At 35.3% G+C, this 17354-nt stretch overlaps 1 protein-coding gene across 2 annotated transcripts in view; it reads left to right on the top strand.

The window, feature by feature from the left end:
- Nucleotides 1-16423, top strand: part of MED13 (mediator complex subunit 13) — a 97739-nt gene extending 81316 nt beyond the window's left edge. For both annotated transcript variants that reach the window (XM_007190276.2, XM_057535550.1), the window contains exons 25-30: nt 4838-4996; nt 5114-5299; nt 6982-7130; nt 8787-8960; nt 11625-11725; nt 12385-16423. In XM_007190276.2, coding sequence (XP_007190338.2) covers nt 4838-4996; nt 5114-5299; nt 6982-7130; nt 8787-8960; nt 11625-11725; nt 12385-12517 — 902 coding nt within the window. In that variant the 3' untranslated portion in view covers nt 12518-16423. The remainder of the gene's footprint in view (nt 1-4837; nt 4997-5113; nt 5300-6981; nt 7131-8786; nt 8961-11624; nt 11726-12384) is intronic.
- Nucleotides 16424-17354: the final 931 nt, after the last annotated feature.

Here is a 17354-nt window from a genome sequence, read left to right as displayed (position 1 = left end):
ATTGGTGTGAGGTGATACCTCATTGTAGTTTTGATTTGCATTTCTCTAATAATTAGTGATGTTGAGCAGCTTTTCATGTGCTTCTTGGCCATCTGTATGTCTTCTTTGGAGAAATGTCTACTTAGGTCTTCTGCCCATTTCTGGATTGGGTTGTTTGTTTCTTTAATATTGAGCTGCATGAGCTGTTTATATATTTTGGAGATTAATCCTTTGTCCATTGATTCATTTGCAAATATTTTCTCCCATTCTGAGGGTTGTCTTTTCGTCTTGTTTGTGGTTTCCTTTGCTGTGCAAAAGCTTTGAAGTTTCATTAGGTCCCATTTGTTTATTTTTGTTTTTATTTCCATTACTCTAGGAGGTGGATCAAAAAAGATCTTGCTGGGATTTATGTCAGAGAGTGTTCTTCCTGTGTTTTCCTCTAAGAGTTTTATGGTGTCCAGTCTTACATTTAGGTCTCTAATCCATTTTGAGTTTATTTTTGTGTATGGTGTTAGGGAGTGTTCTAATTTCATTCTTTTACATGTAGCTGTCGAGTTTTCCTAGCCCCACTTATTGAAGAGACTGTCTTTTCTCCATTGTATATCCTTTGTCATAGATTAGTTGACCATAGGTGCGTGGCTTTATCTCTGGGCTTTCTATCTTGTTCCATTGATCTATGTTTCTGTTTTTGTGCCAGTACTATATTGTCTTGATTACTGTAGCTTTGTAGTATAGTCTGAAGTCAGGGAGTCTGATTCCTCCTGCTCCATTTTTTTCCCCTCAAGACTGCTTTGGCTATTCGGGGTCTTTTGTGTCTCCATACAAATTTTCAGATTTTTTGTTCTAGTTCTGTAAAAAATGCCATTGGTAATTTGATAGGGAATGCATTGAATCTGTAGATTGCTTTGGGTAGTATAGTCATTTTCACAATATTGATTCTTCTAATCCAAGAACATGGTATATCTCTCCATCTGTTGGTATCATCTTTAATTTCTTTCATCAGTGTCTTATAGTTTTCTGCATACAGGTCTTTTGTCTCCCTAGGTAGGTTTATTCCTAGGTATTTTATTCTTTTTGTTGCAATGGTAAATGGGAGTGTTTCCTTAATTTCTCTTTCAGATTTTTCATCATTAGTATATAGGAATACAAGAGATTTCTGTGCATTAATTTTGTATCCTGCAACTTTACCAAATTCATTGATTAGCTCTAGTAGTTTTCTGGTGGCATTTTTAGGATTCTCTGTGTATAATATCATGTCATCTGCAAACAGTGACAGTTTTACTTCTTCCAATTTGGATTCCTTTTATTTCTTTTTCTTCTCTGATTGCCATGGCTAGGACTTCCAAAACTATGTTGAATAATAGTGGTGAGAGTGGACATCCTTGTCTTGTTCCTGATCTTAGAGGAAATGCTTTTGGTTTTTCACCATTGAGAATGATGTTTGCTGTGGGTTTGTCATATATGGCCTTTATTATATTGAGGTAGGTTCCCTCTATGCCCACTTTCTGGAGGGTTTTTATCATAAACGGGTGTTGAATTTTGTCAGAAGCTTTTTCTGCATCTATTGAGATGATCATATGGTTTTTATTCTTCAGTTTGTTAATACGGTGTATCACATTGATTGCTTTGCATATATTGAAGAATCCTTGCATCCCTGAGATAAATCCCACTTGATCATGGTGTATGATCCTTTTAATGTGTTGTTGGATTCTGTTTGCTAGTATTTTGTTGAGGATTTTACATCTATATTCATCAGTGATATTGGTCTGTAATTTTCTTTTTTTGTAGTATCTTTGTCTGCTTTTGGTATCAGGGTGATGGTCGCCTCATAGAATGAGTTTGGGATTGTTCCTTCCTCTGCAATTTTTTGGAAGAGTTTGAGAAGGATGGGTGATAGCTCTTCTCTAAATGTTTGGTAGAATTCACCTGTGAAGCCATCTGGTCCTGGACTTTTGTTTGTTGGAAGATTTTTAATCACAGTTTCAATTTCATTACTTGTGATTGGTCTGTTCATATTTTCTATTTGTTCCTCGTTCAGTCTTGGAAGGTTATACCTTTCTAAGAATTTGTCCATTTCTTCCAGGTTGTCCGTTTTATTGGCATAGAGTTGCTTGCAGTAGTCTCTTAGGATGCTTTGTATTTCTGCAGTGTCTGTTGTAACTTCTCCTTTTTCATTTCTAATTTTATTGATTTGAGTCCTCTCCTTCTTTTTCTTGATGAGTCTGGCTAATGGTTTATCAATTTTGTTTATCTTCTCAAAGAACAAGCTTATAGTTTTATTGATCTTTGCTATTGTTTTCTTTGTTTCTATTTCATTTATTTCTGCTCTGATCTTTATGATTTCTTTCCTTTTGCTAACTTTGGGTTTTGTTTGTTCTTCTTTCTCTAGTTCCTTTAGGTGTAAGGTTAGATTGTTTATTTGAGATTTTTCTTGTTTCTTGAGGTAGGCTTGTATGGCTATAAACTTCCCTCTTAGAACTGCTTTTGCTGCATCCCATAGGTTTTGGATTGTCGTTGTTTTCATTGTCATTTGTCTCTAGGTATTTTTTGATTTCCTCTTTGATTTCTTCAGTGATCTCTTGGTTATTTAGTAACGTATTATTTAGCCTCCATGTGTTTGTGTGTTTTACATTTTTTTTCCCCTGTAATTGATTTCTAATCTCATAGCGTTGTGGTCAGAAAAGATGCTTGATATGATTTCAGTTTTCTTAAATTTACTGAGGCTTGATTTGTGACCCAAGATGTGATCTATCCTGGAGAATGTTCCGTGCGCCCTTGAGGAGAAAGTGTAATCTGCTGTTTTCGGATGGAATGTCCTATAAATATCAATTAAGTCTATCTGGTCTATTGTGTCATTTAAAGCTCTGTTTCCTTATTTATTTTCATTTTGGATGACCTGTCCATTGGTGTAAGTGAGGTGTTCAAGTCCCCCACTATTATTGTGTTACTGTCTATTTCCTCTTTTATAGCTGTTAGCAGTTGCCTTATGTATTGAGGTGCTCCTACGTTGGGTGCATATATATTTATAATTGTTATATCTTCTTCTTGGATTGATCCCTTGATCATTAAGTAGTGTCCTTCCTTGTCTCTGGTAACATTCTTTATTTTAAAGTCTGTTTTATCTGATATGAGTATTGCTACTCCAGCTTTCTTTTGATTTCCATTTGCATGGAATATCTTTTTCCAGCCCCTCACTTTCAGTCTGTATGTGTCCCTAGGTCTGAAGTGGGTCTCTTGTAGACAGCATATATATGGGTCTTGTTTTTATATCCATTCATCAAGCCTGTGTCTTTTGGTTGGAGCATTTAATCCATTCACGTTAAAGGTAATTATCGATATGTATGTTCCTATGACCATTTTCTTAATTGTTTTGGGTTTGTTTTTGTAGGTCCTTTTCTTCCCTTGTGTTTCCCACTTAGAGAAGTTCCTTTAGCATTTGTTGTAGAGCTGGTTTGGTGGTGCTGAATTCTCTTAGCTTTTGCTTGCCTGTAAAGCTTTTGATTTCTCCATTGAATCTGAATGAGATCCTTGCCGGGTAGAGTAATCTTGGTTGTAGGTTCTTCCCTTTCATCACTTTAAGTATATCTTGCCACTCCCTTCTGGCTTGCAGAGTTTCTGCTGAGAAATCAGCTGTTAACCTTATGGGAGTTCCCTGGTATGTTATTTGTCATTTTTCCCTTGCTGCTTTCAATAATTTTTCTTTGCCTTTAATTTTTGCCAGTTTGATTACTATGTGTCTCGGCGTGTTTCTCCTTGGGTTTATCCTGTGTGGGACTCGCTGTGCTTCCTGGACTTGGGTGGCTATTTCCTTTCCCATGTTAGGGAAGTTTTCGACTATAATGTCTTCAGATATTTTCTCGGGTCCTTTCTCTCTCTCTTCTCCTTCTGGGACCCCTATAATGCGAATGTTGGTGCATTTAATGTTGTCCCAGAGGTCTCTTAGGATGTCTTCATTTCTTTTCACTCTTTTTTCTTTATTCTGTTCTGCAGCAGTGAATTCCACCATTCTGTCTTCCAGGTCACTTATCCATTCTTCTGCCTCCGTTATTCTGCTATTGATTCCTTCTAGGGCAGTTTTTTCAGTTATTTTATTGTTCTTCTCTGTTTGTTTGTTCTTTAATTCTTCTAGGTCTTTGTTAAACATTTCTTGCATCTTCTTGATCTTTGCCTCCATTCTTTTTCCGAGGTCCTGGATCATCTTCACCATCATTATTCTGAATTCTTTTCCTGGAAGGTTGCCTATCTCCGCTTCATTTAGTTGTTTTTCTGGGGTTTTATCTTCTTCCTTCATCTGGTACATAGCCCTCTGCCTTTTCATCTTGTCTGTCTTTCTGTGAATGCGGTTTTTGATCCACAGGCTGCAGGATTGTATTTCTTCTTGCTTCTGCTGTTTGTAAGCAATACTTTGCAGGAGAATGGTAAATTTCTGTTTTATGTTAATTCATATCTAGGAATAGGTACTGAATAAAATGCAAAGGTTATAAAAATCTAGTTTTTTGTTTTTAAAGAGGAACCACATATGTCCAGTCTACAAATGGCTTAACTCAGATTTAAAAGGACATATTGGAACTTTATATCAGTGTTATTACTACTATTCTTGTCATCTTCCATTTTTTCCCCCTTTCTGCTTAGTGTGCAACTCATCCTGTGTTCAGTAGATACTAATTGATACTGATGTACTTTAAAGTTGGGATAAAGGATGTTGAGTAAAGTCAGCAATAAGAGTTTTTTGACTTAATGATGACTCTTGAGGAATACATTAATTTTAAAACCATTATGTTTTAACTTTTTGTTCTATACAGTGTTAACAATGCTGTTACTTTGGATATTATTTTGTTTTTACTGTTGATACCCACAGATTGGAGCTGTTTGCTGAGTCGTCGAAACTTGCAGTGTCTAAGTAAAAGGCTGAAAGACATGTGTAGAATGTGTGGTATATCTGCTGCAGACTCTCCCAGCATTCTCAGTGCTTGCTTGGTAGCAATGGAACCCCAAGGCTCTTTTGTTATTATGCCAGGTTAGCTATCTTTAGTTTATATCAGATTTAATTCTTTATGCACTTAAGTTTCTAAGTATTTTGTAAAATCGATTTTTCATTTATTAAAATAAAAAATACCTTTCATTTTCTTTCCAGATTCTGTGTCAACTGGTTCTGTATTTGGAAGAAGCACCACTCTAAACATGCAGACGTCTCAGCTTAATACCCCACAGGATACATCATGTACTCATATACTTGTGTTTCCTACTTCTGCTTCTGTGCAAGTAGCTTCAGCTACTTATACCACTGAAAATTTGGACTTAGCTTTCAATCCCAACAATGGTAGGTGGATTGTTCTGTACAGGTTTGAAAATATGAAATAAATGTGGATGATTGTGGCTGATTATAGGCTGGATAATACCTCCCAAAACATCTATGTCCTGTGAATGTTCCTGAAACCTGTGAATGTTACCTTATATGCCCTCCCCCACCCAAAAAAAAGACTCGCAGATCTGATTAAATTAAGGATCCTAAGATGGAGAGATTATTCTGGCTTATGCAGGTGGGCCCAAAATGCAATCTTATAGATCCTTATAAGAGGGAGATAGAGAGAAATTTGACTGTATACAAAAGAGGAGAAGAGCATGTGGTGGAAACAGAGGAAAGCAAAGTCAGAGAGAAATGACTATGCTGCTGACTTTGAAGATGGATCCAGATGCTGGAAAAGACAAGGAAACAGATTTTCCCCTGGAGCCTCAAGGCAGAGCATAGCCCTGCCAGTACCTTCATTTTGGCCTAATGACTAACACTTTGATTTCAACCCAATAAAACTGATTTTGCACTTCTCGCCCCCAGAACTGTAAGAGAATAATGTATGTTGTTTCATGTCGACGAGTTTGTGGTAATTTGTTGAAGTGCAACAGGAAACTAATACAACCGTTCTTCTACCTTATTGATATCAGAACTAGTGCTATGAATTTATCCCATAAATGTTTACTTATTTTAAAAGCCAACATGGATCATAAATTGTACAGGTTTATGTATGTGCTGTTGAGTTACCTGTACATGAACTTTGCAGGTCATTTTATGTTCTTTTGTATTTTGATTTGCCAGAATAATATAGTAATTTGTAAGTTTTCTAGATGAACCTATTGATTGCATTTTAGTAGAAGAGAAAATAAGTGATATTCCATTGTTGCTCTGAGTGGTTACCTTAGAAAATGGCATATCTCTAAAATCACAAGTATGGGTATTAATTATTCTCCTCTTTTAGTGTGTTATACAGTAACTTGAATATTTTAATAGTAAAGAATTAAGGAATAAGTCGTGAATAGTCTCATTTTAAATATGTTTTCATTCCCAGCATTTGTATTAGTTTCCTATTGCTATTTGTAACAAATTACCACATGGTTAGTGGCTTAAAACAACACACATTTACTATCTTACAGTTCTGGAAGTCAGAAGTCCAAACTCAGTCTTACTGGGCTATAAAGTCAAGGTGTCTGCAGGGTTGGTTCTTTCTAGAGGCTGTAAGGGAGAATCTGTTTGCTTGCCTTTGCCAGCTTCTAGAGACCACCTACATCTCTTTCTCATGGCCCCTTTTTCCATCTTCAATGCCAGCAGTTTAGAATAGTCACATCTTCACTGACTCTTAATGGTACTGCCTCCCTCTTATTAGGACCCCTCTGATTACATTGGACCCACCTGGATAATCCAGAATAATCTCCCCATCTCAAGATCTTTAGCTTGATCACATCTGCAAAGTTCTTTATGGTAACATATTCACAGATTCCTGGGATTAGGATTTGGACATCTTTGGGGGGGGGGCCATTATTCAGACTACCACATGCTTATTTATGCATAGTTGATTATTTGGCTCCCAGCACAATAGTTGGCACATGGTAGACATTTGGTAAATGTTGATTACATTAACTCATTTTGGTTAAAATCCATTAACTCTCTCCTGTAAATGACCATAGGATATGAAAAATGGAGTATTTAATTTTTTTCTTCCTTCTGTATAGATGGAGCAGATGGAATGGGTATCTTTGATTTGTTAGACACAGGAGATGATCTTGACCCTGATATCATTAATATCCTTCCTGCATCTCCAACGGGATCTCCTGTTCATTCTCCAGGATCTCATTACCCCCATGGAGGTGATGCTGGCAAGGTAACCCTGTTATAAAAGTTCAGTTTATCTAAATGTCATTCATTAACTTAGTAACAGATTATATCAATGAAATAGAACACTGTTTTTCCTTGAAAATTAGCAAGAACATTACAGCAGTACATTCATGTACTTCTACCTTAGAGACATCAGTATGTTGAGTTGTACGTTATTAAGAGAGTCTCTAAGGTTCTGCTTTCTTGGACTTTGTATTTTCTAGACTACTTGGCATTAATCCTTCTTTTATATTAATAGTTTTCCTGCTACTTCACCATAACAGGATGTAGGATTATATTATCTGAGAATCAGTATATTACTCTAAGAGCTGCCATTCGTATCAGGGCTGTGACAAGGAACATAAAGGAAATAATTTTCTAATAAGAACAGAAAAAACACTGACCCTCGCGTGCCCCCCCACCCCCTTATTTTTAGCAGCTGTGGAAGCAGGCTGTCTTGTCCTATTTGAACTCAAAACTAATTGGACTTCATTTGAATAACATCATTATTTGAATGAAATTATATATAGTGGTTATTTGATTATTGTAATGTACGTAAGTTTAAAATAAAAAGGCATCTTTGTCCAACCTTACCTTGCATCCTTTCCTCCTTTTTCTTTTTTAACTGGAAAGAAATGAGATTACGGGAAAAAAAGAAAAAATATATAAGGAAAAGCACCAATAATCATACCTCTTTACTAAAATCAGTTTTATCTTTTTTTTGGCTGCTCTGTGCAGCTTGCGAGATCTTAGTTCCCAGACCAGGATTGAACCCGCGCCCTCGGCAGTGAAAGTGCGGGGTCCTAATCACTGGACCTCCAGGGAATTCCCAGAAACCATTTTTGCTTTTAGCAAATTACCTTCCTTTCACATGTTGCAGCTTTCAAAAAGTATAAGCTTTTTATAGTTCCCCGACCAGGGATCAAACGCGTGTACCCCTGCAGTGGAAGCATGGAGTCCTAACCACTGGACCGCCAGGGAATTCCCTTAGCAGCTTTTTTATGTTACATTGTTGCTTTACCATAATTTGTTATATCATTCCCCAAACGTTGGACATTTAAGTCTTTTATTTTTTTCTGTTTTAGGTAATAATGGCAATGAGCATTTCCATGTATATCATTTTTCTTCTTTTTATGTTTCCTTAAAATAAATACCAAAGAATGCATTGACTAATCTAAAGGATATGAGCATCACTTAATAGTTGTCTCTTCATGTTGCCATATTTCTTTCCAAAACATTATTGACTGCATTTTATAGGTAGTGCTAGATAAACAAAGCTAAATTTAATCCACCTTTTGGGTTGGGGTGTGATGGTCAGGAATTAGTTGAGGGCGTATTAGGAAATAAGTTAGAAAGTTCATTGAATATTCTGTATTCTTCAGTCAGATGCAAAGGTTTATATACACACACACTGAACACGGGCTTGACATAATAATACAAACTTGTTAAATAGTTGGTATATTCATTTCCTCATGCAACTCTTAAAACTCATTATTTAATGCGAATTATGATACATAGCAATTGACTTTCTAAAATATCCTTCAGTATTTTTTAAATTGAAATAATAAAATAATGAGACTGATTGCCATAAACCATTCTGTATTTATAGCTAGTGCTAGCTATATCAAATGAACTAACACAGTTTTAATTTTGTCTTTTTAAGGGTCAGGGTACTGATCGGCTACTTTCAACAGAATCTCATGATGAAGTAACTAATATTCTTCAGCAACCATTGGCCCTTGGTTACTTTGTATCAACTGCCAAAGCGGGTCCGTTACCTGACTGGTTCTGGTCAGCATGTCCTCAAGCACAATATCAGTGTCCCCTTTTTCTTAAGGTATTGCTTTTTTTTTTTTTTGCCAATTCCTAAGTAATGCTAATCGACGGCTTAAGTCCTAAGAAACAGAAGTGGCTTTTTGAACTCTTGTAGCTTTTACCTGAGGTCTTAAATGCATTGCCATATACGACTCTCTAGACAAGATTACAGAGAGAATTATGAATCTAATTATGAAACAACTGTAATTCTTAAATTCATATTAAGTTTAAACCTTTAAATAACTTTAAATCGAATTTCTGGGACCCTTACTCTTAGTTATTTTCAGCTGCACGTATAGACGTTTAGAGCTGGGAGAAACCTTATATTACCCTTAATCTAACGTCTTCATTTTCTCGGTGAGCATATTAAAAGTTCAGGAAAACTCATTTGTCCAATCATAAATTGGTAGTAGACTCAAGATTAAAACCCAGATCTTTTCATGATTATATAGTGTTATTCTTTGAATTATGTCATTCTGCACTCCTATTATGCCTCATTATTTTGGGAATTAAAGGTTTCATAATCTTTGTAAAAATATTTGATATTTAGATCCATTTACTACCTCCTTAAAAAAGTTTTCTAGCTTTGTGTAAATTGCTTTTAAAACTATTGAGTGGTTTTCAAGTAATGAGATTCTCAGACCCATAGTGACTTATTTTATCGAAACAAATTCATTAGCAAGTGATATAACAAGGTTGAGATAAATCATAAAATGGTAAAACGAGATGTGAAAGCCCTATCTAGAGTTTGTTCCTGCTGCTTCTTCTACTATTCCAAAATAACAGATTTAGATCTGATTTCACTTATATAAACCCACCAGAAGTTGACTGATATAGTCCATAAATCATGCTAACTGAACTGCTTGCCAGCTGATTTTTATTTGTAGGGTAAAAATTGAATAGTATGCTTTAGTTTTTTAGGGTTATATTTTAGTGGGTACTTTAACCAATAGGCTTGCTGCTGTCTTTTAAGCCTGTTGCTATTAAATCTTGATTCCCTTGGCTCACATACCATTGAGTCAGTGACATTTGTGGTTAAGCAATGAATTTCTGTGGCACATTCATGAAGAATACAAGAGCTGTTGATCTGAATTGACTACTAGTGAGGTAATATAGTTAGTGTCGGCCAAGGTAATAGTTTTAGCATATGACTTTTCTTCCCCTACCAGTCTATTCTTTGTGCAGTGGTCTATACAGATCTCATTACAAGAACATATTCCCAAGGGGGTTTCTGCATCATAGTAATCCTTGGAGTTTCTACAAAACAAAGGGTTCTTTGGTCCTTTCGGAAGTGCTACATGTGCTTTCTGCCCCCACCCCCCCCTTTTTTTTTTCCCACCCCCCTTTTGTTGTTAGAATACACATTAAAAGCTCTGAAAAACAGCAGCAAATAACATTGTTTACCTACCATTTCCCAAACTTACTTTAATACACAGGAAAAGTGTTGTGTAACACCTATTAATAGTGTTTCACAGAACATATTTTTAAGAAACACCACTTCACAAAAAGTCCAAGGGACTATCCAGATTCTTTTCTACTCAATATTTGCAGAGAGGATAGTGTAAAGTGGGCATTCACCCTCAGATACAGTGTAACAAGATTAGGACTTCTGGTCTGGTCTGAATTATCAGGTAAGGCATAACTTACCATAATTTTGTTCACCTTTTGTTTTCATACATCCCATTTTATTTCTATACCATAGGCAAATAAAACCATCTGGTATGTTTCTCTTGGCTTGGGAAAAAAATAGGTTGTTACCTAGATGATTAAAAAATCTTTTTATCATTGAAATTAGAGCACTGTTACTAATTACATTCATTTATTTGTAGTGATCTGCCACATGAGAGACTTTTGCTTATAACTCAAATCAAGAGTTTATGGGCAGTTGAAACATATTTTTGGTTATATTTCTGAATATACAACAAGATTTTATACGTATATTACAATTGTAGAGGAGAGAACACCTAAATATAAAATAGTACCTCTTACAGTAGTATACAGAATGAGACCTGTCAAGAGTTTCTACAGGGACTTCCCTGGTGGTCCAGTGGTTAGGACTGTGCACTTCCAGTGCAGGGGGCTCGGGTTTCATTCATCCCTGGTCGAGGAACTGACATGTGAAAAGAGTACCACGTTCCTTTCTTTCACTCTTCATTGCCATACCTAAATGGGTGTGCCAGTTGTTATTAAGCCTCCATTATGAAATTGAGTGGGCAAAAGAATGCATCTGTGCTCACAATTCCACCAGAGGTAGCTCTGCTTAAGATTTATTGCTTTATAAGTAAAATATTTGCATATGCTTACTTCTATTACTTTTTTCAGTGCTAGACCTAGGTTAATTTGCATAAACTATGTAACCTAGAGACTACTCAGGTTTATCAATTTTGTGCTTTCTTAAACATTTACTTTACACATCTAGGCAGGTTACACTTAGCAAATAATTAGAGATCCTTTTTTCAGGATTATTATGCGGTCTCAAAAACAATAAAGCTGAAAAAGTTTTGAGTTACGCACTTAAAAATTACTTACGTAATGAATTAAAGAAGAAGGTCGAACATGTTTATAGTGGCTCCCATTCATTACACAGATCTAAAATGTATTTCATCAAGGAAGAGACCTTGCGAGAATAAGGTAAAACCAACAGACTTTTTTCCATTTGGCTGACTGATTACCTGTTATTTTTTAGGCCTCTTTGCACCTCCACGTGCCTTCAGTGCAATCTGACGAGCTGCTTCACAGTAAACACTCCCACCCACTTGACTCAAATCAGACTTCAGATGTCCTCAGGTACAGCTCTTTTTACCATTAAGAGTTCTCCATAACAACTTTGCAAGAATACAATGTTGATCCTTATGTATTTTTCTCATTTTTGGCGGTAGTTTACAGTTGTGCACCCTTGGATTGCTAGATGAATTATATGTCATTCAGAGTGAGTGCTTTTCTTTCTAACACGTGTAATCTACTTTTTTTTTTTAAGTATTTTTGTTTATTCTTGGCTGTGTTGGGTCTTTGTTTCTGTGTGAGGGCTTTCTCTAGTTGTGTGGCAAGCGTGGGCCACTCTTCATCGCGGTGCGCGGGCCTCTCACTATCGCGGCCTCTCTTGTTGCGGAGCACAGGCTTCAGACGCGCAGGCTCAGTAATTGTGGCTCACGGGCCCAGCTGCTCCGTGGCACATGGGATCTTCCCAGACCAGGGCCCGAACCCGTGTGCCCTGCATTGGCAGGCAGATTCTCAACACTTGCGCCACCAGGGAAGCCCTGTAATCTATTTTTGAGAACAATTTTAATGAAAATCAGTTCTCTTTAGTCTCCCCATGACTCTCTGTTTCATACCTTACACTTTTTTCTTTAAATTGACTTTGAATCTTAGATGCCATCATTGGAAATTGCTTCCAGAATTTAAAGCACAAATAAATACATGACTTATATAGTTTACTTGCTTTTCAGGTTTGTTTTGGAACAGTACAATGCACTCTCCTGGCTAACCTGTGACCCTGCAATCCAGGACAGACGCTCATGTCTCCCAATTCATTTTGTGGTGCTGAATCAGTTATATAACTTTATCATGAATATGCTGTGATCTTCATTTGATGGAACTGTGCAAGAAAAGAACAAGGGAAAAAGATATTTCGCTGCAAGATTAAGTTACAATTATCTTCTCAGTGAAAGTCATTTGTGATGGGGTCTAATTCTTATTACTTCAACAAATATTGTTTTGACTTGGGGGTATGGGCGATAACCCTGTTATTTTTCATTGACTATACTGAACTCTTTAGGATGATGACTGATCATACAAAGCGTATTATAACATTTTCGTAGCAAAATTAACCTTTTTTTTTCCAGTCACAGTATTTGTGAAAAGTAATGAGCCATAGTACCCAGTCATGTTAAATGAATATTAAAAGCATGGAGAAGGAAACATGAGGAACAATGAATTTCAACATATGGCTTCAGAACATCAAGATGTTCTTGTATTGGATTATAGTATCTAGTATTCAAAATGCCTGCATCTCTTATTTATTGTAAGTTTTTAAATGTATAAATTGTCTTATATTTCTTAACCTCTTTTATAAAAATTTTCCTAGAAGGTTTATACTGCCTTCTTGCTTTAAAGCAATTGGTCTAAAATATATGTAATCGTCTTAATTAAAAAGTTGCAGTAGGGTTGCTTTTAGAGTATTATTTTTTTGTAAGGGGGTGGGTGGGACAGTAAATTTGTATTGTCTTGATGTACAGTTTAATGGGGATAGAGGGGGAATAATGTCCATACCATTGTGTGTGGAGGATTTACAGCTAAGCTGTAGTTGCAGAGTACATGTACAGTAATGAAGTTCACTGTGTTTATAAATTGAAAAGGTACCGGGTCTTACAACATTTTATATATCAGTCACACCTTTACAGAATAACATGATGGCAATATACAAGTGATATTGTTAGGTGGTTTAACTTAGAATAAAATGAGAATTCTTCAGTTATATTTTGTACTATGGTTTAGGGCTATGACTAATATTTCAGGCCATTTCCAGTGAAAGAAACTTAGTTTTACAAGAAAAACATTTGCTACTGAATGCTTAAACTAATTTTGGTGTTTAATGTTACATGCTTACATTTTTTGTTGTTGTTTTAACAGTGGCACATCTAGGCATGGGAATATTATTACTTATGAAAATTATCTTCAGGATCTGCTATAAGGTTGAAATTTAGCCCAGCTCTAGGCATTTTACAAATTATTTTAAGAGCAGTCACTCTTGATTGACTTCTTTTTTTTTTTTTTTTAATTAAAGATTGGGAATGTGTGTGAGAGTATGCATACGTATGGATGTGTGAGTGCAATCAAACTGTGGTGTAAATAGATCCTCAGTGAATTCTGGTATTCAGACTATTCCACTAGTTAAAGAACCATTTTCTAAACTTAACCTGTTTCCTTTTGCCTTTTTATTTATTTAATTTTCTTGGTTTGGAGATGGCAGTCCCAAACACCAGAGTCTGTACTTTCCTGTAACACAGCTCAGATTAAGGCAGGGCATATGCCAAGGAGGTTCTCACCTCCCTAAAGAAGGGACTTGAATTTTAGGGACTTTAATTCACCCCTTCCTTCAATACAGCTTTCCCTCTTCTTGTTTGCACATGCCAAGATAACTGCTTCTATGCAGGCTTTATCCCCTTAAAAAATCCTTTCTACAGTGCTGCTCACAAGAGAGTCCAAGTTAGCCTCCTGCCTGTGTCGCTGACTTGAATTCACAGTCGCCAAGTCTACCTGTCTTTCTTGGAAGCAGTCTAGCTAAATTTTGAATTTGTATGTTCACTAATTCTCTACAAGGACAAAATTGATTGTATTTACAAAACTGTAATTTGGTATGTTTTGTTGTTTTTTGGTTGGCTTTTGTTTGTTTGTTTTTTTAACTGAAACTTGTTTTGTAAATACTATATGCTTAGCTTAAATATCACTTTCTTATGAACAATATAATTTCTTCAAATTATGTATATCGAAACATTAGCAAGTCTTGTTTTTCCTATAGAAAAAAACAATTGGTGACAGAGGTTTTTGATCATTTCTTCAAAATTATAATGCAATCCCAATGGTCAGCATATTTTGAAGTTAAAATTTAAAGATCACATCTCTGCATTTGTTCTTAAATTATGCTAACACACTACAGATTATGTTGGCATGTTTTTTTCTGTACTTTAAAAAAAAACTTGTCTGAGATTTGAGGGGAAAGATGCTTATTTGGAATTTCTATTAAAACAGTATCCTTTTTTATATATTTTATTAACTCAATAGTGACTCTTACAATAAAAGCTGTATTCTCAATTGTTTAAATCACTAGCCTATAGTAACCACACCTCAGTTTGAAAACAGATTTTTAAAAAATTACTCCCTGATAGTTTCTTTTATATGGAGCCATAAGGAAGGAATCCATTATACAATTCCTTTTTATCTGGGAATCAGGGAATAGTTCCCAAATACACAGGATTTACTGATAAGATTTTTTTTCTGCCCTTCATATATAAATTCACACTCAAATAGAAAATTATTAAATAGCCATTAGAAAAGGTCAGGAGATTTGTTTCAGGAAAAAAAAATAAATTAAGCCTTTCATGCAGGATGATGGATCTGACTACTGATGTACTGTCACAGACAAGTATGGGTAGTTTTGTTTTGTTTAAATAGGTAAGCAAAGTAATATACTTTATACCAATTGATCACCAACACCTTGACTTCTTTGTTACAGTGCTAATGTCTGTTTTTTGTGCAGTTATCCATTACAAAGCAGGGTGGGAGTTGAATATTTTGGCATTTTAAAAGATTAGTTATATAATGTCTGCTTCCAGCCAGTGAGAAACATCTAGCCATACCTTTCTTATGCAAGCCATTCAGTTATCAGGACTGTGAATTAACACTGTATGAATAAATTTCTGTACACCTTATTGTTTGGCCAGAAGGCCACCAAGTGTACTTATATGTAATCCTTAAATTTTAAAGTAGCTGTAATTTTTAAATCTTTCTAACTTTTCTTAAACCACTAAAATTAAGCTCTTACTACTTAGTCAACTATCCTCAGCTGTATTCGTACTCAATTGTCAGTATGGCACAGATGACTGTATTAAAATATTCTCCTTTCGTCTTCATATTTACCTTCTGAGGTAATTTTTTAACTTAATGTGTTACTACAAAGATTTGCAGATCTTTAATCAAGCACTATGTTAATACTGTAATATCAAAGTACTATGTTGCATTATTTAAAATGTTCAAATTGAATACATTAAAAGGAAGTTTTTAAATGCTGTTGCATCATATAATTTGCTATTCATCCACTATGGCATCGCATATCAGTCTATTAATACATTTAATGTTGCATGAGTGATGTTTTGGTCTGGGTTTCCTCTTAAGAGTTTAGTTTGTCTAAATTAAGGAAAAATGTTTTTGACATACATTTTTTTTTTTTGGTTTCCCCCCCACCCCTCAAAAAAATCTGCTAGAAATCTTAACCTTTCGATTTTTCTTGGTGTTTTAATGGGCCCAGAACTGTGTTTAAATTTTTATATATATGTTTTCTTTTTTTGTGGAGTATTAATTTAAAAACTGGATTTGGGACCTAAAATACTCCTCAGGTTGATGTATTCATGAAGTTTTAAAATAGCTTTAGTTTTCAAAGTAAACTGGATTTGTGGACCTTAAAGTTACTGAGTTCAAACTACAAATTGTAATGTCATTACTGGACGTGTCAGCATCAACTCTCTCAAAATAGCTTGGTCACTTTATGAAGGGGCGTTTTAAAGTTGTTGTTTAGCAGTGAGATTTAATATGGTCCAATTGCTTTTTTTTTTCTTTAACGCGACAAAAAAAGAAGAAGGAACAAACACTATTGCTGCCGAATGCCATAACACTGAGTTGTACAAATTGTGATTGAGGAAATGAAAAGGTTTATACTTTTTAAAAAAAACAAAAACAAAAAAAAACTTCAAATGGAATAAATTATTCATGAAGCCTTCATTGTGGTGTCTCATTCTGTTGAAAATATTTGTCTTAAATTTGTGTAAAGAGTAGTAGTATTTTTATGTCACTTATAAATGAAAAGGGACAACCTAAAAACTGATGGAGTTTCAACTTCTTTGTCTGAAGTATTTTATTTTTTTAAAGATTTTAATCATACCTCGGTGTATAATATACAGGAAAATTGTATATGTACCTACGTATTAATTCCTTTTAGGCTGATCGGTTTGATACCAGTTTTCTAGTCTAAACAAGTTACCTTCAAATATTTAAAGCTTAGTTCTGTCCTATTTTTTTAAATCACACAGATGTTTTTGAAACATAAGAAAAGTGGGTTTTTTTTTTTTTTGGCTGTGCCGTACAGCTTGGGGGATCTTAGTTCCCGGACCAGGGATTGAACCTGGGCTTTTGGCAGTGAAAGCACGGAGTCCTAACCACTGGACTGCCAGGGAACTCCCAGAAAAGTGTTGTTCACATATGAACACTGAAGATAGCTCTGCGCATTTTTTGTAAGCTGCTGTTTAAAATATTTTTGTCCAAACTTAAGCTGAGTAAGGACAGATCCCAAAACTGTTGTGGTCATTTTAAAATCGTTTCTGACAGCAGAAGTAAAAACAAAGAATCCTGTATGTTGTTGGAACTTTTATTTTAAATTTTTTTGTCTTATGGTTTATATTACCTCTGATTTTTTTTCTAACTTTTAAAACAATTTAACTTTATGTATAACTAAAAATAACTGCAGGGACTTCCATGGTGGTCCAGTGGTTAAGACTCCATGCTCCCAATGCAGGGGGCCCTGGTTCGATCCCTGGTGAGGGAACTAGATCCTGCATGCTGCAACTAAAAAAAATAGATCCTATGTGCAGCAACTAAGACCCAGTGCAGCCAAATAAATAAATAATTTAAAATAAATAAAAATAAC

This window comes from Balaenoptera acutorostrata, chromosome 20, assembly GCF_949987535.1.
Source record: "Balaenoptera acutorostrata chromosome 20, mBalAcu1.1, whole genome shotgun sequence".
NCBI classification, from domain to species: Eukaryota; Metazoa; Chordata; class Mammalia; order Artiodactyla; family Balaenopteridae; genus Balaenoptera; species Balaenoptera acutorostrata.
The sequence above is the reverse complement of the archived record's forward strand: the minus strand, read 5'-3'. Positions and strand labels throughout refer to the sequence as shown.